Genomic DNA, 26,620 nt, shown 5'->3' with positions numbered 1-26,620 from the left:
TCTTAAACCAATGCATAGCTGAATCAATCTGTTTTGGAAAAGAAAAGTGTTTTTCTAAAGTCTAGTGAAAAACAACCGGTTGATTTCACGGTTTAGTCGGTTGTGTTTACACTTAGCTTGTTTAAGGGTTTTCAAAACTGATTTTGACTTGGTTGACTAACTGTCAAAACCAATTCAACCGGTTAAAACGACATTTCAACCGGTTGATTGTCAAATTTCTTGACAGCTTTTCAAAAAACTTGTTAAATCTGTTTTCAGTTGATTTGAATATGTTTTGGCTCATGTTTAACTGCCTAAAATGGCTAGATTGAAGAGGTATAAAACTAGTTACCCTCCATATTTGAAAACACACAGAAAGTGAGATTAAGAAAGATTTTTTAGGGAGATTTGATTCAAGCTAAGATTGCCTAAGGTTGTGCAAGTGGTTTAGGAGCTCTGCGATTTCCTGTACACTAGGTGTAATCTGTTCCTCTATTCTTGTAATTGTTTTTCATCTTGTATTCTTGTAAAACATTAAATCTGTAAGGTCAAAGGTGTTGAAGCTGGAGGAAGCTTCTTCCCTACCAAGGCTTGATGTGTGTTTGATGAAGAAAATGGCTTGAGTGCTTTGAAGATTGTAATAGGGTTTTAGATTCATTTGCAATTAGGCTTGTAGGTGTGTATGATTGCCTTTTGCTGTGTAACCTATCCTAGATGCCTAACCAAGTCTAGATCAAGCACATGATGTGGTTAAATGGTTTTTGAAAAGCTTTTTAAAATGGTTTTAACAGTTTTAAAACAGTACACAAATAAATCTGTTTTATGGAGAAAGAATCTGTTTATTTCTTCCCTGTTAAAAAGGCTTTCGTTAAATGGTTTTTGAAAAGCTTTTTAAAATGGTTTTAACAGTTTTAAAACAGTACACAAATAAATCTGTTTTATGGAGAAAGAATCTGTTTATTTCTTCTCTGTTAAAAGGCTTTTCTAAATTTCTGTTAAGGCACCAAGGGAAAGCTCAGTTCGTTATTTCAGTTAAGATGAGCTGGCTTGTGTGTTATACTTTAATCTGTTTTACTGTGAAAGAACAGGTTTATTCTTTGGTGTGCTGAAAGGTTTTTCACAAGTTAGTTAGGGCACCAAAGGTACCACTCAGACAGTTATTTCTGTTAAGCTGAGTTGGCAGTTTTCACAAAATAAATCTGTTAAGTTCAAAACTGAATCTGTTGTTTTCTTAACTGCTTTTCAACTGTTTTTTGAAAAGAAGTTAGAAACTGTTTTCTATATAAACAATGTCTCTCTCACATGAACAAGGGCTGAGGAATTACGCTTTTGACAGAGATCAAACAGTTTCCATGTGAGAAGAAGGATTGAAAGAGTTTTTGAAAGGTTTCCAAAGAGATTTTCAAGTGTGCTTGTTCTAGGAAACCTTGAATCTTGGTGAAGGTGCTGGTGCAGTTTCTGCAGCAAATTGAACTACTGGTTTTGAGTTCTTGCATCTTCTTTTCAGGTGTAATCTTTCCTTTATTCTGTTTTGTAAAGGTGTAGGTGTTAGTCACTCCTTGATAGGGTTTCTTGGAGTGCAAGGTGTGCTGAAATAGGGTTTTTCAGCATTGTGTGTGGTGTTCTTGTAGTGTTCAAGAACTGCTGGTTTTGTAAGTGATTGGCACTGTTTTTTAGTGAATTCCACCTTGGGGTAAGGTGAGACTGGATGTAGCTCTGTATGAGTGAACCAGTATAAAAACGTGTGTATCTTGCATTCTCATCCCTGCACTCTTTTCTGTTTTTGCTTAATCCTGTCAAGAACTAAATCTGTTCTTTTTAAATTGAATCTGTTAATTCTGGGTTAAGTGAAAATTGTTCTTCCTGTCTTGTTAAAGTTTTCTGATCATAAACAAGGTTGCTGCATATAATGGCTTAAGTGAATTGTGAACAAACTGACCATTCATTAAAACCTGTGAAAGGATCATTTTTCTTGAAATCTTGTGTTGTGTAATTTTGGTTGATCTCTAAGCATAGCTATATCCTTTATCCTCACAATAATAAGCTGATCTGGTTCTGTTCTGATTCTCTGTTGATCACAATTTTACAGTGAACAAAATTCAAATTGTGCCAATACTGCTCTGAAAAATCAATATGTTTCATGTAAAAACAATCTGTTCTTTTTGCCTCTGGAATACTGAAAAATTGTGTGTTCTTGCGAAAATTTTATAAGCTCAATTCACCCCTCCCCTCTTGAACTTAGACACTAATAGACCCAACAAAAGGTTGTTCTGGCTGTGGTTGTGTGAAAAGGAAAAGAGTGTGTGTGTTCTTGTGGGATCAAGATCACCTCTTTGTAGTGTTGTGTAATTGTAATATGTTGATTGATTCTTCGTGGAATACCCAGTGATTTTCTGGGGACTGGATGTAGCTTTGGTAAGGAGTGAACCAGTATAAATTGATTGTGTAATCTTCTCTCTCTCTCACTCATTACAAACTGTTTGATGTGGTTTTTGTCTTTGCTGCTATAAACAACCGGTTAAAACGAAATTTCAACCAATTGTTTTTCTACAAACAGTTTTAACAACTTTGGTTTATTGGCTCCCCTGATTGATCTTTCTGTAATTGATTCATAAATCTTCACTCTTAGATCATATTTGCGAAAATATTTTGTCAAACAATTCACCCCCTCTTGTTTAGGCCATTAATTCTAACAAATTTTATAGAAATAATAGGGCTAATCAAGTTAATAATCTGGTTGTTACTGATGATATTTTTTTTGTGACTTGTCAAAAAGAGCATGAAAACCATGTCTATCTTCTCACAACTCATCAATATCAGATTCTAACCGATGTGTTAAGACAAAATAATAGTGACAGAGCAGCCAATCCTGTCCAAGTGAATCAAGTGGACTTATTTTTTGTAGATTACAAAGCACATGAGCAGTCTTCAACAGGCAAGAATACTTTCACCTTTTTATAGCATACTCAAAATATTTGGATTATTGATTATGGAGCCACTAATCATGTATGCATTATTTTATCTACTTTCATTTCTTATAGAAGTATCAAACTTGTCCTTATCAATTTACCAAATGGTCAACATGTTTTTGCAGACTATTATAGGACAATTATTTTCAATAATAAATTCTATCTTCTTGATGTATTATACATTCCTTAGTTTGCTTGTAAACTCATTTCAACTTTTAAATTGTCTCTGCACCTAAATTGTAACTTGATCTTTTCTCCCACACATTGTCTGATATAGGACAACCTCTCCAAAGAGAAGATTGGTTTAGTTAATGCCAAAGTTGACTTGTATATCTTTGGCTCTACTATTTTTCAAACTGCCACACACAATTTTGTTCATTTTGTATATTGCACTATTAAGGACACTAACATGTGGCATTATCGAATGGGGAATCCTTTTGATGAAAGGTTGCATGACTTGAAAAATCAATACTCTTTTGTTTATGCTAATAAGACTCATATGTGTGATATTTGTAATCGTAACAAATAACGAAAACTTCCTTTTGTTTTAAGTACTTCTCAAACTACTGCTATCTTTGACCTAATTCATGTTGATATTTAGGGTCCTTGTTTTGTTACATCTATGCAAGGTTTTCGATATTTTCTAACAACTGTTGATGATTTTTCTCTTTATACATGGACTATATTTTTGCATTCAAAATCTAAAGTTAGAACTCATCTTATTAAATTTGTTGCTTACATTGAAAATCAATTCAATACTAAAGTTAAAACTATATATTCTAATAATGGGGCTGAATTTGCAATGAAAAGTTTTTTACCTCTAAAGGCATAATTCATCAAACCTCTTACTTAGAAACACCACAACAAAATGACATAGCTGAACATAAACACCAACATATTTTAAATGTCACTCGTGCTTTACTGTTTCAAGCTAATTTATCTCCTATCTTTTGGGATTTTGGTGTTCAACATGTTATTTTTCTCATTAACTGTACACCCACTCGTTTGTTGCAAATCATTGCTCCTTATGAAAAATTGTTTGGCAAACCTTATGATAGATCCTTTTTACATGTGTTTGATTGTTCTTGCTATTCCAATACCATTAATGCTAATAAAAAGAAATTAGATGCAAGATCTGTTCATGGTATTTTTCTCAGTTTTCCACACAATACCAAAGGTTATATTCTTTTAAATTAAAAATATCATCGTATTGAGATCTCAAGACATGTCATCTTTCATGAAAATCATTTTCCATGCAGATTGAACAATGATGATACATGAAGCCCCAACAATTTGTCTTTACCTATTCTTGATAACTATAATATAAACTGTGATATTATGTTTGATTTTGATATTCCAAATCTTGAGAATATGGATACTACCATCTTGACTTTCTTCTTCAGAGGGTACAAAACTTACTAAAGCATAATGCTCTACTTATAGAAGACTTAATGGCAGACTTATCTATCTCACCAACACTCAACATGATATCATCTTCACTGTCAACAATTTAAGCCAATTTACCTCTTCTTCTATCACCCTCCATCAACACGTCGTCTTTCATCTTCTTTGTTATTTAAAAGTTAGTCCCAGGACTGACATCTTTCTCCACTGCAACAATGTTACTTAACTTTGCAACAATGTTACTTAACTTTGCGAATACAATGATTTAGATTGAGTCACATGTCTTGAAACTCAAAAATTTGTGACTGGTTATCCTCTTAGGGGAGTCTTTAATCTCATCAAAATAAAAAAAAACAGACAATCTCCAAAAGCTCCTCCGAAGCTGAATATAGAGCTTTAACCACAACAACTTATGAGATCCAGTGGTTGACATACATTCTTCACAAACTTGGAATTCCATAATCTTGTGTTATGACAACCAATTTGCCATTCAAATTGCTTCTATTCAAGTCTTCCATGAGCGCGCAAAGCATATTGGGATTGACTATCAAATTGTTTGAGAAAAGATTACTATTGGCCTTTTCAAATTACTTCCTATAGCATCCTTTTTGCATATTACTAATATCCTCACCAAGCCTCTTGTCCTGCAATCTATAAAGAAATCAAGTCCAAGCCAGGAAAAAAATTATATACTCCTAGCTTAAAGGGGGTGATAAAGTCCAAATTTAGTTTAATGGGCTTTGATTGGCCCCGTTTACTATTTGTAACATTTTTTTACATTTTTCCTTTACTGATTTATATATACACCTTCACTTTTGCTTTCTGTAACATAATAATTCATTTTACGAAATATACTTTCTCATTTGTGCGTTTTACCTTCTTTATTACATTTCAATCTTTATTCTTTTCTCTATTCTCTCTTGTTTGCGATTAGAGATTTCACCTTGTTTCTCTCTATCAACGGTTCCGCACGAGTGTTATTATCTTACTTCAATTATTTATTCTACATAGTTCCTATGAATACAAGTAACTTACTAACTAAAATAAAAAGAAAAGAAAATAATTATTTATTACAATTATATGTTAAAACTATCTTATATTCTGAACTTAGATGATAATCAATAAATGAAGATAATTTATCTTTGTAAATAACATTAGAAATATTAATAATTAATTGTTTTCTTGATAATGAGTTATCATAAACATAAATTTCTATAGTTATTTGACATGCAAAGTGACATTATCCAGAAGAAGGAAAATTAATAAAAGTATTTTTGAAATTTAAAAATATAAACACGGGCCTTTGAAATCTGAAGATGTTTGTTTATAGGCTGATTTGATGCAGAAATTATCTATTTATACAATAATCATGAAAACAAACTATTGTAAGATTCGAGAAATCTCATAGAAAACTTGTTTGTAGTAACTAAATTAAAAACAGAAATATCAAAATAATTTTTTGTTTGGTTAGTGTTTCCACTTTAATAATTAAAAGTTAAAAAATATCAAAGTAATATAACTTTTTTTTGGCGGTTATTAGAATTATTTTTAATATTATTATTAATATTTGTTAATGTTAATATTATGTATTAATGCTATTATTAGTATTATTAATATTAATGTTATTAGAATAATATGACAGGAATTATATTATTTCTAACGGTTTACTATAACCACTAAATATAAATCACTAATAAAATTTAGTTTTTTTAGTGTAGTTACAACAGTTATATTTTTCTACATATAAAAATGTTGACACGTATATATAAAAGAAAACTATGTTTTAGCTAGTTATATTGATATGATTTAAAGTGAGTCTTCAACTTATACTTTTGATGAGTTCAATCACAATAGGAATTTTAAAAGCAAGAATTTGAAAAGCTTAATCACATATATAAAAAATGACCCCAAATCTCATGTAGTTCTTTGAGTGGCACACAAGCAAGACCAAGGTTCACGTCCAAGTAAGCATATATTCCTCACAACAAAAACTCACTCTAATATAATATCCAAATGCATGCATTGCTATTAAGTGACACCAACAAAACTAAAGTGAACACCGCAGAATCATAACTTTAGTTCATCTTCAAGCCTTCTCACTTTACTAGGGCTCCTTATATTGCCATGCATGTTTCACTCTCCTCAACTCTTTACATTTCCAACATCAATTCTTCTACAATGGATCACATTCTTAGACTCACCATTGCATTTCTTAGTTTCTCAATGCTAGCTTCCACTCTTTTCCCTATGTGTGGTAAAGTCCATAATATAGTTTTTTTTTTTTTCAGTTTTGGTTAGTGTAGTAACCCTAATGTTTTTTTTTTCTTATGTTTCAGATGCTATGTATCATGGAAGGGCTATATTAAGGGGTCACAGAATCCATAGAAGCACCCTCATCAAATCCTCCAAGAAGCTGAAAATGAAATCTTTAAAACGTTTGAGCAAGTATTCATCATTTGATTCATTTGGGTTCTCAGATTTTGATTCATATGGCTCTCCTTCTTCCCTACCCTTGCCACCTTACAATTCACTACCACCATCGTCAAGCTCCACTGCTCCTCCATTGGCACCTCCAACCACAGGTGGCGTTGGCAACCCTAATCTCCCAGCATTTTCACCTCTTCCAAGCCCACCTTATCATGGGCCCCCAAGCCCAAGAAGCATTGTTGCTTCTTCACCACCACCACCATCTCCTTATTCTTCTTCAAGCCCACCAAAGCATTCTCCAAGCCCACCAGGCCCACCAAAGAGTGTTCCAAGTCAAAGCCCACCACCACTGGTGTACCTACCTCCTGTGGTGTTCCCACCACCCCCTTCACCCTCCACGCACCGCAAAAAGCCCCCACAGTACGCCCTTTGGTGTGTGGCAAAGCCCACGGTTCCAGACCCGATCATTCAGGAGGCCATGGACTATGCCTGTGGGTCTGGAGCAGATTGCAAATCAATTCAGCCCAATGGGCTCTGCTTCCAGCCCAACACTCTACTGTCCCATGCTTCCTTTGCCTTCAATAGTTACTGGCAGAACACTAAGATTGGTGGAGGGACTTGTGACTTTGGTGGAACTGCCATGCTCGTCACGGTTGATCCAAGTAAGTAATTGTGCAATACTCAGAAATATTATTAAGGTTTAACCATTAGGGTTTATACAACTTCCATGCATAATTTCACTAAATTATGTTTTATAACTTAAACATAAGTTAATAGTTTCTTATGAAAAAATTCTTTTTAGTTTTTGTTCATAATATCTCGGGTACAAATGCTTATAATTAATTAATAAAACTAAAAGTAGCAAGTTTTATAATTTGGGAATAAAAAATGGGCAGTTTTGTTTTTGAGAAAATAAAACCGAAATTTACATATTTTGAAGTGATAAAAAAATATTTTACCCATAAATTTTGAATAATTTTTAAAATAAATAGTGCCAAGGTAAATAAATTTATCATATAAGTTAGCTAATAATTAGATTTTTTTTTTGGGTAAGAGAGTTAATTTATAATTAGATGATGAAAGTAAGAAGAATATATCTATATACTATGTTCTCATATTAGTAACATATTCTTTCTCTTCTTTTTTACTATGTACTAATGCTAAGTATATTTACACTAACTTGTGTGTTTTTGTAAAACCCATGGTTTTGCACAGGCTACGACAAATGCAACTTCATGTTGACTTAGGTGACACCTTGCAATATAGCATATGTTTGGAGACATTTTCAATATTCCCTCATCCCAACATGGATTTTTGATGTAATAATAATAATTAATTCCTTGACCCCATGCTTTATTGAAGCTACCAATAATGTTTTTTTTTACCCTTTCTTCTGCTTTTTTAATCTTATAGCTGTGCTATTTGGAACTGTCTTTTCTTTCATCAGTTATCACCATTTCCTTTTCCTGCATTCCCCTTTTGTTAAACTTTCAAAATTACCTCTTATTTAACCAAAGCAATCATCTTACTCAGAATTGAAACCGAAATTTCTTGTGGGGACACGTGGCAAAACTTTCCTTAGAAATACCCTTTACTTATATATATTTAGAGATTTATAGATTTATAGATTTATAGATATATAGATAAATGATACAAAATGTAGTCACCTTGGGAATCACATTCATTATGATATAAACTAATTCGAAATACAAAATAAATTAGTGTTTGAGATGGACTACTACAATTTCAAAACATAAAAACATAAGAAACACCGTGATTCTCGTGCAAAGGAAAACCAAAACAAAAAACCACTTTCACATAAATTCTATCTGTTAATTATTTAGTAAGTACCTTTAAAAGAAAGTGTAAAAAGAGAATGAAAAAAACATAAGAAATAGGAGGTGACAATGCGGGTTAGTTCGTTCTGTATAGATCCATCATGTGTTCGGTCTATAAAATGTGAATTGGATTAGTCTGTCCCGTATAAGGAGTGCGAACTCATTTTACTATTCTACCATGTATAAGGAGTGCGAACTCATTTTACTATTTTACCCCGTATAAGAAATAGTTCGCCTGCGGGTCAGTTTGTATAAGAAAAATATTTAAAAAAAAATTAAAGTTTCATTAATTATAAAAAACTATTTTTGCTACTGAAAAATTAAAATTTTATTGTTTTAATTCATTCAATTAAGATAAAAATATGAATTTGAGTATGAGGGTTGTTAGAAGGTTTGATTAAAAATAATTAAAGTTTTCTTTTGCATTTATTTTCCATATATATGTATCTAATGTATTAGAGTATCTTATCAAAATTTTGCAACAAAATATTTGAATGAAGATGACTAATTTTTCAACGAGTATCTTATTGAAATCTCTTATTTATATTATTTTTTTATTAACAAATTTTAAATATAAGACTTTACTTAAAACTAAATCCGTTGTCACTCTTAATATTAACTCATTTAGATGATTAAAATAAAACATTTCATTTTTTTGTATATTAAATTCAATTCTTTTAAAATAAAATAAAATAAAGGTCACACTAGAATAATGAGTGAGTGGGATATGACTATTTTTTCAGAAAAAATAAAATAATTATTTTTTTATTTATGCGGGTCAGCTGGCTAACCCACCTCGTCTCGCTTGGTCTGCAAAACGAGCCTAAACAGATCAACGAATTAGATTAATGAACTTGTCCTGCACTTTTTTGTAGCAGGTTGTCCCATTGCTAGCCCTAAATAATAGTTAAGATTATATGTTTGTTTGACTAAAAAAATACGTCAATAATTATATAAAAGTATATAAAAAATACGCATACTAGTTTTGACTCCATTGCTATACATGTAGATTAATGGTAATAAATCATATCAATCACTAATTGACAAATGCAACTAATTAATTATGCTCGAAATCATATAGTGAGAAAAAGTTATATTTAGCACATAAGTATTTGCCATTTAGCATCTATTTAATTATATTTTGAATTTCTTTCTTTCATGAAAATCATAATATTCTTGTGTTTAGATTGAGAAGTTGAAGTGTAAGAATTTAAGGGAGTGGAAGTATGAGAATTTGAGAAGAAAGTGTAAAAAAAAAATTGTCTTTAGATTCGAGTATGTTAGAGTGAATGTGTGAGTAAAGTCATTTACTGGTGCACTTTATTTTGTTACCTTTATTGATGATTGCTCTAGGAAGCTTTGGGTTTATGCTTTGAAGACAAAGGACAAAGTTATAGAGAAATTCAAAGAAATTCATGTTTTGGTTGAGAGACAGTCAGGCAAGAAGCTGAAATGCATTCGTACTGACAATGGTGGTGAGTATTGTGGACCGTTTGATGTTTATTGCAAGCAATACAGTATTAAACATGAAAAGACTCCTCCTAAAACTCCTCAGCTAAATGATTTAGCAAAAAGGATGAACAGAACATTGATCGAAAGAGTTAGGTGTATGCTTTCTGAAGCAAAGTTGCCTAAGCATTTTTGGGGTGAGGCATTGTACACTGCAGTGCATGTTATTAATTTGAGTCCTGCAGTTGCTTTGAATGGTGAGGTGCCAGACAAGATTTGGTTTGGCAAGAATGTAAGGTATGATCATTTGCGATTCTTCGGTTGTAAAGCATATGTGCGTGTTTCAAAGGATGAGAGATCCAAGTTGGATGCGAAGACAAGGCAGTGCATCTTTATTGGTTCAGGTCAAGATGAATTTGGCTACAAGTTCTTTGATCCTGTTGAGAGGAAGTCAATTAGAAGTCGTGATGTGAAGTTCATGGAAGATCAAACCATGGAAGATATTGACAAGATAGAGAAAACGACATCTAATATAGATAATAGATTGTCTAATGTTGATCCAGTTCAAATGCCTCTATGTGATCTGGATACTATTGAGAATAATGTTAAGAATGATGAGCAACATGATGATGTTGATGATCAACAACTTGGAGATGATTTTGATGTTCCTATTGATGACGTTAAATAGGAACATGGGATGTCACAAGATAAAGATCTTGGTGATGCTCCTGAACCACCTCAAGTTCAAATTCGGAGGTCTAATAGGCAGAGGGAACCATTTACTAGGTATTCTTCTGATGACTATGTTACCTTGACAGATGAAGGAGAACCTGAGTGTTATCTTGAGGCCATAGAGAGTGAAGAAAAGAAAAAGTGGTTGGATGCAATGCAAGATGAAATAAAGTCTTTGTATGATAATCACACTTTTGACTTGGTGAAATTGCCAAAAGGCAAGAAGGCTCTGGAAAACAGGTGGATTTATAGGGTAAAATAAGAAAGCATTTCTACATCTCCAAGGTATAAAGCCAGATTGGTGGTGAATGGCTTTAGACAGAGAAAAGGCATTGATTTCAATGAGATATTTTCTCCTGTGGTGAAGATGTCATCTATTAGAATTGTGCTTGAGTTTGGCTACTACTCTTGATTTAGAGGTAGAGCAAATGGATGTTAAAACTGTTTTCCTTCATGGTGATTTGGAGGAAGAGATTTACATGAAGCAACCTGATGGTTTTCTTGTTGAAGGCAAGGAAGATCATGGGTGTAGGCTGAGGAAAAGTTTATATGGCTTGAAGTAGGCTCCGAGTCAATGGTACAAGAAATTTGAGTCTGTTATGTGTGAGTATGGCTACAAGAAGACTACTTCTGATCATTGTGTCTTTGTTAAAAGGTTTGCTAATAATGATTTCATTATCCCGTTGTATGTTGACGACATGCTTATTGTTGGGAAAGATATTTCCATGATCAACAGGTTGAAGAAGCAATTGAGTGAGTCATTTGCTATGAAAGACATGGGAGCTGCCAAGCAAAGTCTTGGTATAAGAATCATGCGTGATAGGCAAGAGGAAAAGTTTTGGTTGTCACAGGAGCACTATGTTAAAAGAGTGCTACAGAGGTTCTAGATGGAAAATGTTAAGGCGACAAGCACTCCTCTTGCTACTCATTTTAAATTGAGTGCAAAACAAAGTCTTTCTAATGAAACTGAAAAATCAGATATGCAACGGGTTCCTTATGCATCTGTTGTGGGTAGTTTGATGTATGCAATGGTGTGTACAAGACCTGATATTGCACATGATGTTGGTACTGTTAGTAGATTTTTGTCTAATTCAGGTAGAGAGCATTGGAATGCTGTGAAATGGATTTTAAGGTATCTTCGTGGTACTACTTGTTTGAAGCTTTGTTTTGGAGGTGATAAGCCTACCCTTATGGGCTATACTGATTCTGATATGGTTGGAGACATAGATTCTAGAAGGTCTACCTCAGGCTATGTGATTAAATTTGTAGGGGGAGTTGTCGCATGGCAATCTAGATTGCAAAAGTGTGTTGCATTGTCCACTACTGAGGCAGAGTTCATTGCATTACAGAAGCATGCAAGGAGTTGCTTTGGGTGAAGAAATTCTTGCAAGAGCTTAGTTTTGTTCAAGACAAGTACTTGCTATTTTGTGATAGTCAGAGTGTCATTCATCTTGGTAAGAATTCAACTTTCCATTCTAGGTCCAAGCATATTGATGTGAGGTATCATAATTGTGTTGATATGATGACTAAGATGCTACTGAGAAGCAAGTTTGAAACTTGTTGTGAGATTGCCGATTTGTCGATCATCTCCACATAGTTGTGAGGGGGAGATTTGTTGGGTTGGGTTCACTTCCTATGTGGAGGCACAATCCAATATTAACCTTTAGGATTTTTCGAACAGGGAGATAGCCGTTAGCAGATACTGAGAGTGAGAGAAAAGAGAGAGAAAGTTTCACTCAGCAACTACTGGCCACCCCCGACACTTTGTTAACCGTTGGATTGAGCTGAAATTTTGTCAGCAGGTTCAAACTTCGAGTGAATTCAATCTGACCGTTCAGATCTTGCAGAAGTTGTTTGAACAGTGAGAAATTCATCTCACACTGCAGCAGCGTTCTCAACGTTTCTAGTGAGGACGAAAACTTTCGGATTGCTGCTGCTGTTTCGTCCACTGTTGGATCGGGCGGAACTTTTGTCAGAAGGTTCAAACCTCGTGATGTTTTAATTGGACCGTTTGGATTGTTCAAAAGTCACCGGAACAGTGACATATAGGCCGCATACGGTAGCTGCAGTTTTGTGAATTTTCAGGTTTCCTGTTCTCTGTTTCATCTATGTTGTATTGCTATTTTGCTAGTTATTGAGCATAATTTGTATTTTTGTGTCTTCCTGAAGTGTGTTTTTGTGTTGTTGTCATTATTTATTATTGCTACTCACAGATTCTTGCAAGTTGAGAAAATTATTATCTGCTTATTGCTCTTGTTGAGATATTATTTTTATTGTGTTGAATTTCCCATCATATATATAACAACAAAAGCTTATGTAACCTTAGTCAAATTTAGCCAAGTGGGCATGATTGATAACAATGTCTTGTGTTAAGGAAAAACAGGTGTGATAGGATATGCATTGTATTGTATGAGCAACGAAAAGGGAAAAAAAGTTGTGGTTGTTCGGTTTGCGTGGTGTTTAGCTACATATATGTATAGTAGATGAGTGGTTAGTTTGTTGTTATTCAGTTGTCGTTTCGATGAGGAAGCATATTCATTTAGATGGTTTGCTTCTCCTACTTTGGACTTCATCTAAATTTCACATGCACAGCTGCAGATATTCCGGATCCTTGCTAGTTTTCATGATCTTGGCGTTTTCTATTATTCATCTTTTTCAATTCACCTTCTTCCTTCATCACTAATCCAACTCTTCACTATCTTAATTCATGGATTGTGGTTTTATATTAACACAAATGATCTTAGAAGACTCATATAATTAATGTGTGAAGATGTGAACCTCTTCTTATCTTACATGTACTCTCTCTTTTAACTTTTATTGGATTAAAAGATGTACTTAGGAAGATACTTACATACTTTTTATTTATCTTAATTATATTCTTTTAATAATCTTTTACTCAACTTAGGTTAAGTGTTTGAATTGACTTAACATACAATTAGTGTTTAGTTATTAATTTTTTATTTATTATAGATTATATTAAGAAAATGAGATGTTAAAATCTTTTACTATGATATCATCTCAACTTACAAATGGTGTAAACAAAAAAAAAAACTACTTGTAAAACTTTACTTACACTCTATTTATTTCAAGGTAAAAACAATGCGCTAACAAATGAGAAACAACAAAATACAAAGAAAATTTGAAAAATAAGAAACTGAATCATAAAAATAAAATAAAAAATAGGTATGTTTTACATGTTAAACTTTCCGGTAAAAAGATTTGGACAGAAAGTTAACATTAAATATATAATCGATTACATATCTAAAATTCTGATGTAAATATTTTATTAATATTTATAAAATAGTTAATTGAATAATTATTTTTAATAATTTAATCTAATTATTTTATATTTATTTTAATAAAATAAATAATTAAAAAATAAATACATTTTAATTTTTTTGTTTATAAATTAATTTATTGTTTTAAAATATAACTTTTTTTCTTTCAAATTTTATAAAAATAATTATTTTTATTTAAAATTATTTTTCATTTTAATTTATTTTTTAAATATATAAATTTACAAAAAAAATATTTTCTCATATCAATTATTAGTGTTATATATATATATATATATATATTACCTTAATCTAAACAATTTTATTTTCTTCATTTGTTTTAATTTTTTATATTTTTTCTTTTAACTTAATCCCGAGAAAGCATTTAAAAAAGATTGTATAAAAATATATATGAGAAGATCGATTTAGAAGGACGGTATAAAGAAGTATATAAGAATATAAGAAAATATTAATTGAAATGAGTGTATGAGGTATAGTATATGCTTCTCAATTCTCAGTGTATAAGTTTATCTAGCTTTATCTTTTATTAAGTTATTCAATATCCATAAATACAAAATGCAGTTATGGGATATTTATGTGTAACAAAATAACTAATTTTTATTTGTATAAAATAGCAATAACCAATTTTTTATTGAGTAGAGAAAAATACATTCTTATTAAAAAAAAATTATATTTCATCATATTATTATTTTAGTTATAAAATAAATTATAATTTTTTATCTATATTAATCATTATCTTAATAGGAAATGATACTTTTTTTTTCTCGGTGATTGCACCATGAATAAATTTAGAGACTTTTTTTTAGAGTGTTGGTTGATATTGATATACCATATGCTTTATCTAATCTAATTTTGGTGGAAAGACCTAATTTTGCTTTTATTAGATGTTGAATTGAGAAGTTGTCACAATTTTTCTTCATGCAAAATGATAGGACATGATATTTCTTGATGTAGATGACTTCCTGATAATCTCAATAACACTGCTTACTGTTTTGCCAAACTTGTGATGTACAATATAAAATTGTGGATGTTTAGAACAAAAAAACTAATAATGTCCCTCATAAGAAAGTGGTTGGTATCACAAAGAAACAAAATCATGCAGTAGAGGTAAAAAATATTATATATATATATATATATATATATATATATTATGTACTTGTTTGTAACGTAGGAGTCGTGGAAGTTGAGAGAGTCGTTATTGATCTTGATACCCTTATTGAAGTTGTTTGCTAACTCTTTTAGCCTGTCGTAATGTAAGTGTCTAAATTGTAAAGGCAATAATCATGCTTTGTCCTCCATGTTATTTTGCAAACACCTCTCTTGTATATTCTTTAAGTTGAGTTTGAACATCTAATTCTCTGCCATCTCCACGTGTGCGATCACTTGTCTATTTTTTTCCTTTAAGTGAAACATTTGTTCTTTCATGATAGTTGAACAAACTTTCTTCAAGAATTGTCACATACTAAGAATATTACTTTTCAAGTCAGGTACATAATAAACATCCTACATTGTACCTTCTTTTTCGTCCTTTTGGGAAAAACATTCCCCACTCTTTGACTGGAACCTTTGTTGAGTCTCCAAAAGACACATGCCCATCTTTGATCTCTTGTAACGTGTTTGTGTCTGCACATATGATTAACAGTGTCCAAATACCACACCATATCACTAATATCTAGAGTGATGCCTTCATTTTCCATCATGAGAATCCCTTCATATTTTGTCTCATCTTCCTCGACTAAATTGACATATTTTCTTCCATTTTTCTTCTCGGTATAGCAATCCTTTGCATAGTGTCCATATTTTATGCATTTATAACATTCAACATTTGGACGATTTGAATGACCACCTATTCCACGACAATCCTTATCCACGTCAATTTTGTTGGTTCATTTTTTCCTTTCTTTTCATTGTTGTTTCCACGACCACGACCTCCATTGCGGCCAAAATCGTAACCTTCACATCCACCTCCTCTTCATCGGTTATATTTCACATACATCACCTTGTCTTCCTTGATGGTCATCTTTGTTTGTAAGGATTCCTCCAAGACTTCTTATTTTTTCTTCTTTCGTTGGTATTGTGCTTCAAGAGAGAACTCGCGAGATCATCAACGATCATTTCTTCCAAATTTATTGACTCCTAGTTGCACATTTTAAAATAATTTTCTCCATAACCCTTGCATCCGTGAGAGTTTCTCTATTGCGTTTAAATTGACTGGCTACCATTTGTACAAAAGTAATGTAATTAGATACATCTTCCAAACCCACCTCATAAAGTTTGAAGACGCATTTTGTTTAACTCGATCGACACCTTTGAACACCTTTTCCAATGTCTCACACTTTCTTTGAAGTTGATGCATTAACAATCTTCTCGAAAGTTGAATCACCAACAACTCGATACAACATGTACAAAGTTGTCTTATCTTTCGATCGTGTCTATTTCAACATTTTTTTAGGCCGCTGAGGATCCCGTGATATTTTATGGTTCTTTGAAACCTTCTTGAACCACCTCCCAAGCATCTTAAGATCCAATAATGGCTTTCATTTGAATGTTCCAATTGTCATAGTTTGTTGTCTTTGTTAATTGGGGTAGTGACAAATTATTGGTTACACGGTCATAACTCTGATGCCAATTTGTGAACAGAGAATATATTTTTATTTTTTATTTTACTGTATTTTCAAATGGAGAGTACAATGACTCTAAATAGTCTCACAATAGACTTCTTCTCAAATTCACATTTGTTTCCTGGTAATTTTTATGCTATAAATGACATTTAAAATTAGAGTTATGCTATAAATGATATTTAAAACTAGAATTAAAAGTAATTATTCTTGGTCATTCAAATTCATGCTTGCTGAAAATAAAACTGATGGTTTTGATTTTAATGTTTAATCATCGTTTGCAAAGTGGAGGTTACATCTCTTGGTCAAAAGTTTAAGAAATCTGCCGAAGAATTATTTGTTGTTGATAATGTATCTATTGTTGCAGGTGTTGATACAAAGGTTGGTTTAGGATCTCATGATGATATTTTTGTTGATATGCCATTTTTGGAGAATGTCCATGAATTGGTTGATTTTCCGAAAAAAAAAATTGACTCATTGGCTCCTAAAAATTCTGGTCTTTTAAAAGGATTATGTCATCTCAAATATGCAACTAATGCAACAAGTCTTAAATTTGTTGTTGTCAAATAGGTTACTTCTAAATATGCTTCTCAATACTTGACCTTGAAAAATTGAAAGAAAAATTGTTTTGAATCTCTTTCGAGTGATAAACAAGTGACTCGATAGTCATGTTTGACCGTCTTGACAGTGTATATAGTTGGATCTACCTTGACTGATATATTTTTTTACAAGAAGTCAATTTGGTCTTTAGTTCTGCTAAAAAAATGTATAAAGAAAAATCATTAAGTGAAAACAATGAATTAGTTTAAACTTCTGGGAGCCTCGAACGTCCTACTAGAATTGGAGTGATACAAAATAGGTTAATCCAAATAAAAAATAGTGATAATAACATTACATCAACATCATAGGATTTTGTTTTCACTGTTGTATGCAAACTAGGATAAATTGTTTCTGTATTTTTTTTCACATACAAGATGGTGGTGTATTTGTTTCCTATTCTTTGCTTAAGGTGGTGTATTTGTTTCCTATTCTTTGCTTAAGGTGGTGTATTATTTGTTTATGTGTCAATGTTGTACACATAGAAAAAAGAAGAGAAGCTTCATGAACACTAATTAAAATAATATTTAACTAATTAAAATAATATTTAATTTGAGTATGTTATTTTTTACCTTTTCAATACCTAGAAATTTTCTTATCCATTATATTATATTGGTCAAAGGTTGTTACTAAAATAAATCATCAATTCTATTATATTAAATCTAAAGAAAGATTTACTAAAAAAATTCAACTTTAATAAATATAGAACCAATTCATACATAACACCACATTTAATCTAAAGCCTGAAAATAAAGAGTTTATATGTTTTGTTTCGTATATATGACTCAGCTTTCAAACTCATACCAAGATTGCTAATGAGTTAAACTTGTACGTTATTTATTAAAAACAATAATCTTACAATTTATAATTTACAATAATATCACATTGAATTTATCCGCTTGTTAAATTCATAATCTTTGTTTTCTTCCTTGAAAGAAGTATTTGATATGACACAATGTATTTCTTTTTAAATAGCACAACACAGTGAAAGTTCTAGACGTAATAGTTGCAGCTATTTTAAAATAGTATCTGGCTTTTATGCTAAATTATTAAATATCAATGTCTTCATTCTTAGAGAAATCAGCAAGGTTCTGTAATATTTACAAAAGTAATAGAGTATGTTGAATCTTTGGTGAAGAAGAGAATTGCAAGAGACGAAAGCAAACATGGGAGATGGGAGATGAGAGAACTAAACATAATTATTATTCAGTAGTAATATCACTTCCAGTTTCAGAAAACCATAAAAGTAAACTTAAATACAAGGGTGCAAACAGCAGAAACTAAAAGGAAAAACTGGAAAGGGAAAAAGGCCCAGCAGAGGCCCAAAAAGCCCAGTTTTGACAGCCCCCTCAAGCTAGGAATAGATATCTTTCATTCCTAGCTTGGAAAACAGAATGTTGAATTGAGCAGTAGGTAGAGGCTTGGTGAAGAAGTCTGCAGCTTGCAATGAGGAAGGAATAGGGAGAAGTTTGAGAAGGCCTGTGTTGAGTTTCTCCCTGACAACATGGCAGTCGATCTCTATGTGTTTGGTTCGTTCGTGGAAGACTTGATTGTGCGCAATCTGGATAACAGCTTGGTTATCGCAATAGAGAAGGGCTGGTTGCTGGTGTTGAATGTGTAAATCATGCAGCAGGTATGTTATCCATTGAATCTCACAAGTGGTTGCAGCAAGGGCACGGTATTCTGCCTCTGATGAACTCCTGGATATAGTTTGTTGCTTCTTGGACTTCCAAGATATAAGAGACTCCCCCAAATATACAGAAAAACCAGTTATGGATTTGCGAGTTTCGGGGCATGTAGCCCAATCAGAATCACTATATGTCTTTAATTGAATGGGAGATTTATTGTGTAAGAATATACCTGTGCCCGGAGTTCTTTTAAGATAGCGAAGAATGCGCATTGCTGCCTGGTGATGCTCATTAGTTGGGTGTGAGACGAATTGACTGAGGTGATTTACTGAGAAGGAGATGTCTGACCGGGTGTTGGTAAGATAAATGAGACGTCCTATCATTCGTCTGTAAGCAGTGGATTCTGCATCTCCAAGGGGTATGCCTTTTGTGGCTGAGAGTTTATTATTGTGGAGCATTGGTGTAGGAGCAGGAGCACATCCCAGCTGATGGAGGAGGGCCAAGCACACCTACCCAAGGAAGCCAAGGCACAAGCCAAGGAGAGCGTCTAGACCAAGACCAAGACCAAGGAGAGCGTCTAGGACGTGAGAGTAAGCGTCTAGGACGTGAAGGTGAGCGTCTAGACCGTGAAGGAGGGAGGCTATCCATGGAGCTAGACCGTCTAGGACCCCTTACAAGATCAATGGCCAAACATATTCAAACACAAGCAAATGAGGCCACGGATGGAAGAGAGAAGGCTTTGTATATGTTTGCATAAAGGCCCATTGGGGGTACTTAGTAGATAGGATAGTGTAGGAAGCATTTTTGATGGAAACCTTCTAGAATCTAGGGTTGTGTATGGCCGGTCATTGCACCTTAGAATTTAGATTTAATTTTGGTTTTATTTTCTTTAGAAATGTGGCTTAACATTTACGTCCACATAGCCTATAAATAGGGAGGCTATCTCATTGTATTTGACAAGTTTAATTGAGTATTGTTATGCTGCCCATTTTGTGCACTAGCTTTACTTCTCCTAGAAATCTAGGCTATAAACTTCACTCCTTTCACCTTTCTCCATAGAGCTGGCCGAACCTCTCTAACCCATACTCATCATGCACCTTCAAAGCCATCACAACTCCTAGGAGGGATTTGTTTCACTCACCCATCGCTTCCGCATCACTTTTACTACTTTGATTCAAGAAGAACACATGAAATGCCATCATTTGGTATCATGAGCTTTTGGTTCTTCAAGATGAGTAGCTTGGTCTTTTAATTTCAGTTCTTCTTTATTTCATCTTTGTCATTTCAATTCCTTACTTGTCTTGCTGTTTTTATATTTTAAATTGTTCTTGGTGTGCTTTGTGGAAGATCCAACCGAAGCACTCTTGTTCATTTGATCTTGAACAAGTTCTTGTGCAATTTGTGATAGGATTCCATACACCTTTGTGTTGCTATTTTGTTTTAGGCTTTGAGTCTTTATTGCTTTCATTATTTTGCTTCATATTATGCTTTGAGTCTTTAATTTTCTGAATCTATACATGTTTTGTCAAGTCATGTTCATCCATATTGTCATCAATTCTTAGTAGTCCTATTTTTTGGCTTGATTGTTTCTTGTTTTGGGTCTCTTTATATTGCTTTAATCTGCTGTTATTTTGATCCTTTGGTGCTTTTTATTTTTAGTTTGAGTTCATAATTGTGTCTTAGTTCATACACAATTTCCTTTCTCACATTTCCATTGTGTTAATTTTGGTTATCTTGCTGTTTTCTTCCAGTTTTCCAGATTTCCCCTGTATCACCTCTCTGTTCTGGGCTGTTTTGTTTAAAACATATTTTCTACCCATAGGAAAATTCTGATTTTCTGGAAAATGCAAGTTTAAAGTGTTATAGAAAAGACAAAAAAAGAATGAGGTCAAAAGAAGCAACAGAAAAAAAATGATAAATCTCACAAAATCAGAGTGCAAATCTTGAGCGCTCCAGCTGGCCTAACTGCACACCAAATTTGCAAAAATTATTAAAAAAAAATGGTGCATGCGTTTTAGGTGATTCCAAAGCCAAAATTTAGATAAGATCCTGAATTTTCTTGTATCCAAATTTCAGAAACAAATCTTACAAATACAGCTCAGCATAAATCGGGGAACAAACACGTTTTCTGGCCCACAACATTTTCCAGTGGTGCTGTTTTTTTTTATTTGGTCATCTAATCTAGTGCTTTTCTTTAGGAATTCCTTTTGTGTGCCAACTTTTATTGAGTACCTTTAATTGTTTGCTTTAATTTCTTGAATCTCTTTCTAAGTTGTCATATTATAAATCCTTTTGGTGGTACTGTTTTCTTTCAATTAAATTTGTTTCTTGCTTTTGTTTCTTGACCTCTCTTTTTGGGTGCTGGAATTTAATTCTCTCTTGGTGCTTATGTGCATGGAAATTGACTTGGTTTAAGGTTAAGCCCTTGTGAATAGGTGCTGGAAATTGGAGAATTAAAGCCAACTTTCTAAGGAGGAGTCAAAGCTAAGGCGAAACAAGCTTTCTTGAAACAAACACTACAAACACCTAGAAGATCAACAATCAAGACAACAAAGAAAGTGCACTAACCAAAAAGAGGAACAACAAAGGGGGTTTTCTTATCTCCTTTACAACTTGGTTTATTGTTAATTACCTCTTTTAAATTACGTTTTAGACGGTGAGTGTGTCTTCAAGGGCTCAAAGTGTCCAAGAAGCCTCACCTAGGGCCGAATAGCATAGTAATTTTTGCTTAGCAATTTGTTGCTTGTTTGAACTTGTTTTTCTTTGTTTCGGTAGAAACGTTTTGCATGCTTAGTTTTGTTTAATTTTGTGCTATACCGACTAGCTTTGCTGCATATCTAGCTTATATAGTTTTCTTGCTTTTTGATTTCTCAACTTCTTGTGTTCTAAGTGTTCTACCAAGAGAAAATTTTGTGTGAAGTCATTGGAGGAAAGTTTTTGGCAAGGAAAAGGCTTGGTACTTAAGTAGTCCTTTGTGACTCACCTCCCTTACCTGGAAAACTTCCTTCTCTAACTTTCCTAAACTTTCTCCAAGTAAAACACCTATATACACAAAGTTTTAGCCATGTCTTCTTCTTCTCACTCTCCAAAGTCTATAGAAAGTGAAGTTAAATCTTTGAAAACTCTTTTAAAAGAAGTATCCCAAGCGGTACAATTGATCTCTTTTAGACAATTGGAGAATGAGAACAAAATCAATGAGTTGGCTAAAGCTCAAGAAGAGAAGTCACAAAAATCAAAAAAAACTCATGCATCCCATTCTCAAAGTATTGAGTCTCTAGGGGAGGGAAGCCGTAGAATCAATGATTATTACCAACCACCCCCTAGAAGAACTAGGCAAAGGGAACAAGAGGTGCCAAGGGAAACAAGAGTAGACCTACCTCATTTTCATGGAAAGGAAAATGTAGAAGTATATCTAGATTGGGAGATGAGCAACTTTTTGCTTGCCATAGGGTAAGTGAGGAACGAAAAGTACCCTTAGCCACCCTTAGTTTCCAAGGGAATGCCATGTATTGGTGGACCTCTCTCGAAAGAGATAGACGTCTTCATAGGGAACCTTCCATTACATATTGGAATGACCTTAGGGGAGCCCTAAGACGTCGACATATACCCTCTTACTACCATAGGGAGTTGATGGACAAGCTCCAAAGACTCCAACAAAGAAATATGAGCGTAGAGGAGTATAGACAAAAGATGGAGCTCTATATGATGAGAGCCTCTATTAGAGAGGAAGAGGAAACCACCATAGCTAGGTTCCTTAGTGGCCTATCACTTGAGATAAGAGATAGAGTAGAGCTCTTACCTTATCAAGACTTGAATGATTTGGTTCAGCTTTGCATTAAAGTTGAGCAACAAAACTTGCGCAAAACCTCAAGTCAAAAGGTGAGCCCCTATTCTAGCTTTTATCCCAAGAAAGAGTTTAGAAGGGAGGGTAGTACATCCAAGGAAAAACCAAAAGAGCCTACCAAACCCTTCACCAAAGAAACCTCAACCCCACCCATCCGAGCTAGAGATGTCAAGTGTTTTAAGTGCTATGGTAGGGGGCATGTGCAAGCACAATGTCCAAACCAAAGGACTTTGTTTTTAAAAGGTGTAGACGAGTACACTAGTGGCGAGGATGAGCCTAGTGAGAAAGAGGAAGGGGGAGAGGATGAGAGGGTAGCTCCACTAGAGGGAGAATTGCTTATGATTAGGAGAACCCTCAACAATCACCCTAGCACATCCATGGAAACACAAAGGGAGAACATCTTTCATACAAGATGCAATGTTTTAGAAAATATATGTTCCCTCATTGTGGATAGTGGATCTAGTTGTAATTGTTGTAGTGCTAGGATGGTTGAAAAGCTTAAGCTACAAGTAGTTCCTCACCCAAAACCTTACAAACTTCAATGGCTTAATGAAAATGGGGAACTACATGTAGACAAGCAAGTGGAAATCAAGTTTTCCATAGGGAACTACAAAGACAAAGTTTTATGTGATGTAGTGCCTATGGAAGCTTGCCATATCTTATTAGGGAGGCCATGGCAATTTGATAAGAAAACCTTGCATGATGGTCTCACTAACGAGATTTCCTTCACCCATAAATATAAGAAGTTTGTACTTAGTCCTTTACCACATTCTCAAGTGGTGAAAGACCAAATACAAATGAAACAAAAGAGGGATGAGGAAAACAAAAAAAAAGAGCTAGAAAAAGAGAAAATCCTTAGGGATAGAAAGGCGTGGGAGAAGAGTGTTCCTTCCCACAAGGTTGGTCAACAAGAAAAACCTCTTGAAAATGTTTTTGAAAACTTGCTTCTTGTTGAACAACCAAGCCTTATCTTTTGTAAAGGAGCACTTACATGCACTGCCACAAGTAGTGAACTCATGGTTTTACCTCCTCAAGTAGAAAACCTTTTAAGTGAATTTGAAGATCTATTCTCCCAAGAAGGACCCATTGGGCTTCCTCCTCTTAGGGGGATAGAACATCAAATTGACTTTATACCGGGGGCAAGCCTACCAAATAGGCCTGCTTATAGAACCAACCCCGAGGAAACAAAGGAGATAGAATCACAAGTTCAAGACTTGTTGGAGAAGGGTTGGGTTCAAAAGAGCCTAAGCCCTTGTGCTGTACCTGTCTTGTTGGTGCCAAAAAAAGATGGAAAATGGCGTATGTGTTGTGATTGTAGAGCAATCAACAACATCACCATCAAGTATAGGCATCCAATTCCGAGGCTTGACGATATGCTTGATGAATTGCATGGGTCAACTCTATTCTCCAAGATTGACCTTAAAAGTGGATATCACCAAATTCGAATCAAGGAGGGTGATGAGTGGAAAACCGCTTTTAAGACCAAATTTGGATTATACGAGTGGTTGGTGATGCCCTTTGGGCTTACTAATGCTCCAAGCACATTCATGAGGCTTATGAATCACACCTTGAGGGATTGTATAGGTAAATATGTAGTAGTTTACTTTGATGATATCTTAGTCTATAGTAAAAGCCTAGAAGACCATCTAAGTCACCTTAGGGAAGTTCTTCTAGTTCTTAGGAAAAATAGTCTTTTTGCCAATAGGGATAAGTGTACCTTTTGTGTAGATAGTGTAGTTTTCTTAGGTTTCATAGTTAACAAAAAGGGGGTGCATGTAGATCCCGAGAAAATCAAAGCCATCCGCGAGTGGCCAACTCCACAAAATGTAAGTGATGTAAGAAGTTTTCATGGGTTAGCTAGCTTTTATAGAAGGTTTGTCCCTAATTTTTCTAGTCTAGCTTCTCCTTTGAATGAACTTGTGAAAAAAGATGTTGCATTTTGTTGGAATGAAAAGCATGAGCAAGCCTTTCAAAGGCTCAAAGCTCAACTCACCAATGCACCCATTCTATCTCTTCCAAATTTTTCCAAAACTTTTGAGATAGAGTGTGATGCATCGGGGGTAGGCATAGGTGCGGTTTTGTTGCAAGGTGGACACCCCATTGCTTATTTTAGTGAAAAACTCCATGGTGCCACCCTCAACTACCCCACCTATGACAAAGAGCTCTATGCTCTTGTGCGAGCCCTAAAGACTTGGGAACACTACCTTGTGTCCAAAGAATTTGTTATCCATAGTGATCACGAGTCTTTAAAATATTTAAAGGGCCAACACAAGCTCAACAAGAGACATGCTAAATGGATGGAATTTCTTGAACAATTTCCTTATGTAATCAAATACAAGAAAGGAAGCACCAATATAGTGGTCGATGCTCTTTCAAGACGGCACACTCTCTTTTCAAAACTAGGTGCCCAAATTCTTGGATTTGACCACATAAGAGAGCTTTACCAAGAAGATCAAGAACTCTCATCCATCTATGCCCAATGTCTACATAGAGCGCAAGGAGGTTACTATGTGTCCGAGGGATATCTTTTTAAAGAAGGAAAACTTTGCATTCCCCAAGGAACACATAGAAAACTCCTTGTCAAAGAATCACATGAAGGGGGACTCATGGGCCATTTTGGAGTTGATAAAACTCTAGATCTTTTAAAAGCAAAATTTTGTTGGCCACACATGAGGAAAGATGTTCAACGACATTGTTCTAGATGTATCTCATGTTTAAAAGCAAAATCTAGAACAATGCCGCATGGACTCTACACTCCTTTGCCGATTGCAAATGCTCCTTGGGAAGACATTAGCATGGATTTCATTTTAGGGCTTCCTAGGACTGCAAGAGGCCATGACTCTATCTTTGTGGTAGTGGACCGTTTTAGCAAAATGTCCCACTTTATTCCATGCCACAAAGTGGATGATGCTCAAAATATTTCTAAACTCTTCTTTAGAGAAGTGGTGAGACTCCATGGTCTCCCTAGAAGTATAGTGTCCGATCGAGATCCCAAGTTTATAAGCCACTTTTGGAAAACTCTTTGGGGTAAACTTGGAACAAGACTACAATTTTCAACTTCTTGTCATCCTCAAACGGATGGTCAAACCGAAGTAGTCAATAGATCTCTTGGAACTATGCTTAGGGCTATCATGAAGGGAAGCCACAAATCTTGGGATGAGTACCTTCCCCACATTGAATTTGCTTACAATAGAGTAGTTCACAAGACTACTAATGCTTCTCCTTTTGAGGTAGTATATGGTTTTAACCCTCTCACGCCCATGGATTTGATACCCCTTCCTAATCCACAAGATTTTGTGCATAAGGAAGGAGTACTCAAAGCTGATTTTATCAAGAAAATGCATGAGAAGATTAAAATTCAAATACACCAACAAAATGAGAAGTACACAAAATACAACAACAAAGGGAAGAGAGAAATAATTTTTGAGGAAGGAGACTTAGTTTGGCTTCACCTTCGCAAAGATAGATTTCCAACTCAAAGGAAGTCCAAACTAAGTCCCCGAGGTGATGGACCTTTCCAAGTTCTCAAGCGAGTCAACAACAATGCTTATAAATTGGACCTACCTCTTGAATATGGAGTACATGACACTTTTAATGTAATTGATCTTTCTCCATATGTAGGTACCAATGACGATGGCGAGCTGGATTTGAGGACAAATCCTTTCCAAGGGGGAGGGGATGATGGAGGAGGGCCAAGCACACCTACCCAAGGAAGCCAAGGCACAAGCCAAGGAGAGCGTCTAGACCAAGACCAAGACCAAGGAGAGCGTCTAGGACGTGAGAGTAAGCGTCTAGGACGTGAAGGTGAGCGTCTAGACCGTGAAGGAGGGAGGCTATCC

General features: G+C 34.3%; 1 protein-coding gene across 1 annotated transcript; it reads left to right on the top strand.

Annotated features, from left to right (window-relative positions):
- Positions 1–6,373: 6,373 nt before the first annotated feature.
- LOC137828965 (uncharacterized) lies at positions 6,374–8,220 on the top strand. Its single transcript, XM_068635750.1, has 3 exons — positions 6,374–6,606; positions 6,689–7,441; positions 7,995–8,220. The coding sequence occupies exons 1-3, from the start codon at positions 6,477–6,479 to the stop codon at positions 8,024–8,026; spliced, it is 915 nt and encodes a 304-aa protein (XP_068491851.1). The 5' UTR covers positions 6,374–6,476; the 3' UTR covers positions 8,027–8,220.
- The last annotated feature ends 18,400 nt before the right edge of the window (positions 8,221–26,620 follow it).

The sequence above is a fragment of the Phaseolus vulgaris genome, chromosome 7 (assembly GCF_000499845.2).
Source record: "Phaseolus vulgaris cultivar G19833 chromosome 7, P. vulgaris v2.0, whole genome shotgun sequence".
Classification (NCBI taxonomy): domain Eukaryota; kingdom Viridiplantae; phylum Streptophyta; class Magnoliopsida; order Fabales; family Fabaceae; genus Phaseolus; species Phaseolus vulgaris.
Note: the sequence above shows the minus strand (reverse complement) of the source record. Positions and strands in the feature narration are given on the sequence as shown.

What these genes read in the sequence shown, in the direction of transcription:
- LOC137828965 (XM_068635750.1), top strand. Translation starts at nt 6,477, where the DNA reads ATGCATGTTTCACTCTCCTCAACTCTTTACATTTCCAACATCAATTCT. An exon ending in CACTCTTTTCCCTATGTGTG is followed by an intron (nt 6,607 to 6,688) that starts GTAAAGTCCATA and finishes CTTATGTTTCAG; the next exon opens with ATGCTATGTATCATGGAAGG. An exon ending in GCTCGTCACGGTTGATCCAA is followed by an intron (nt 7,442 to 7,994) that starts GTAAGTAATTGT and finishes GGTTTTGCACAG; the next exon opens with GCTACGACAAATGCAACTTC.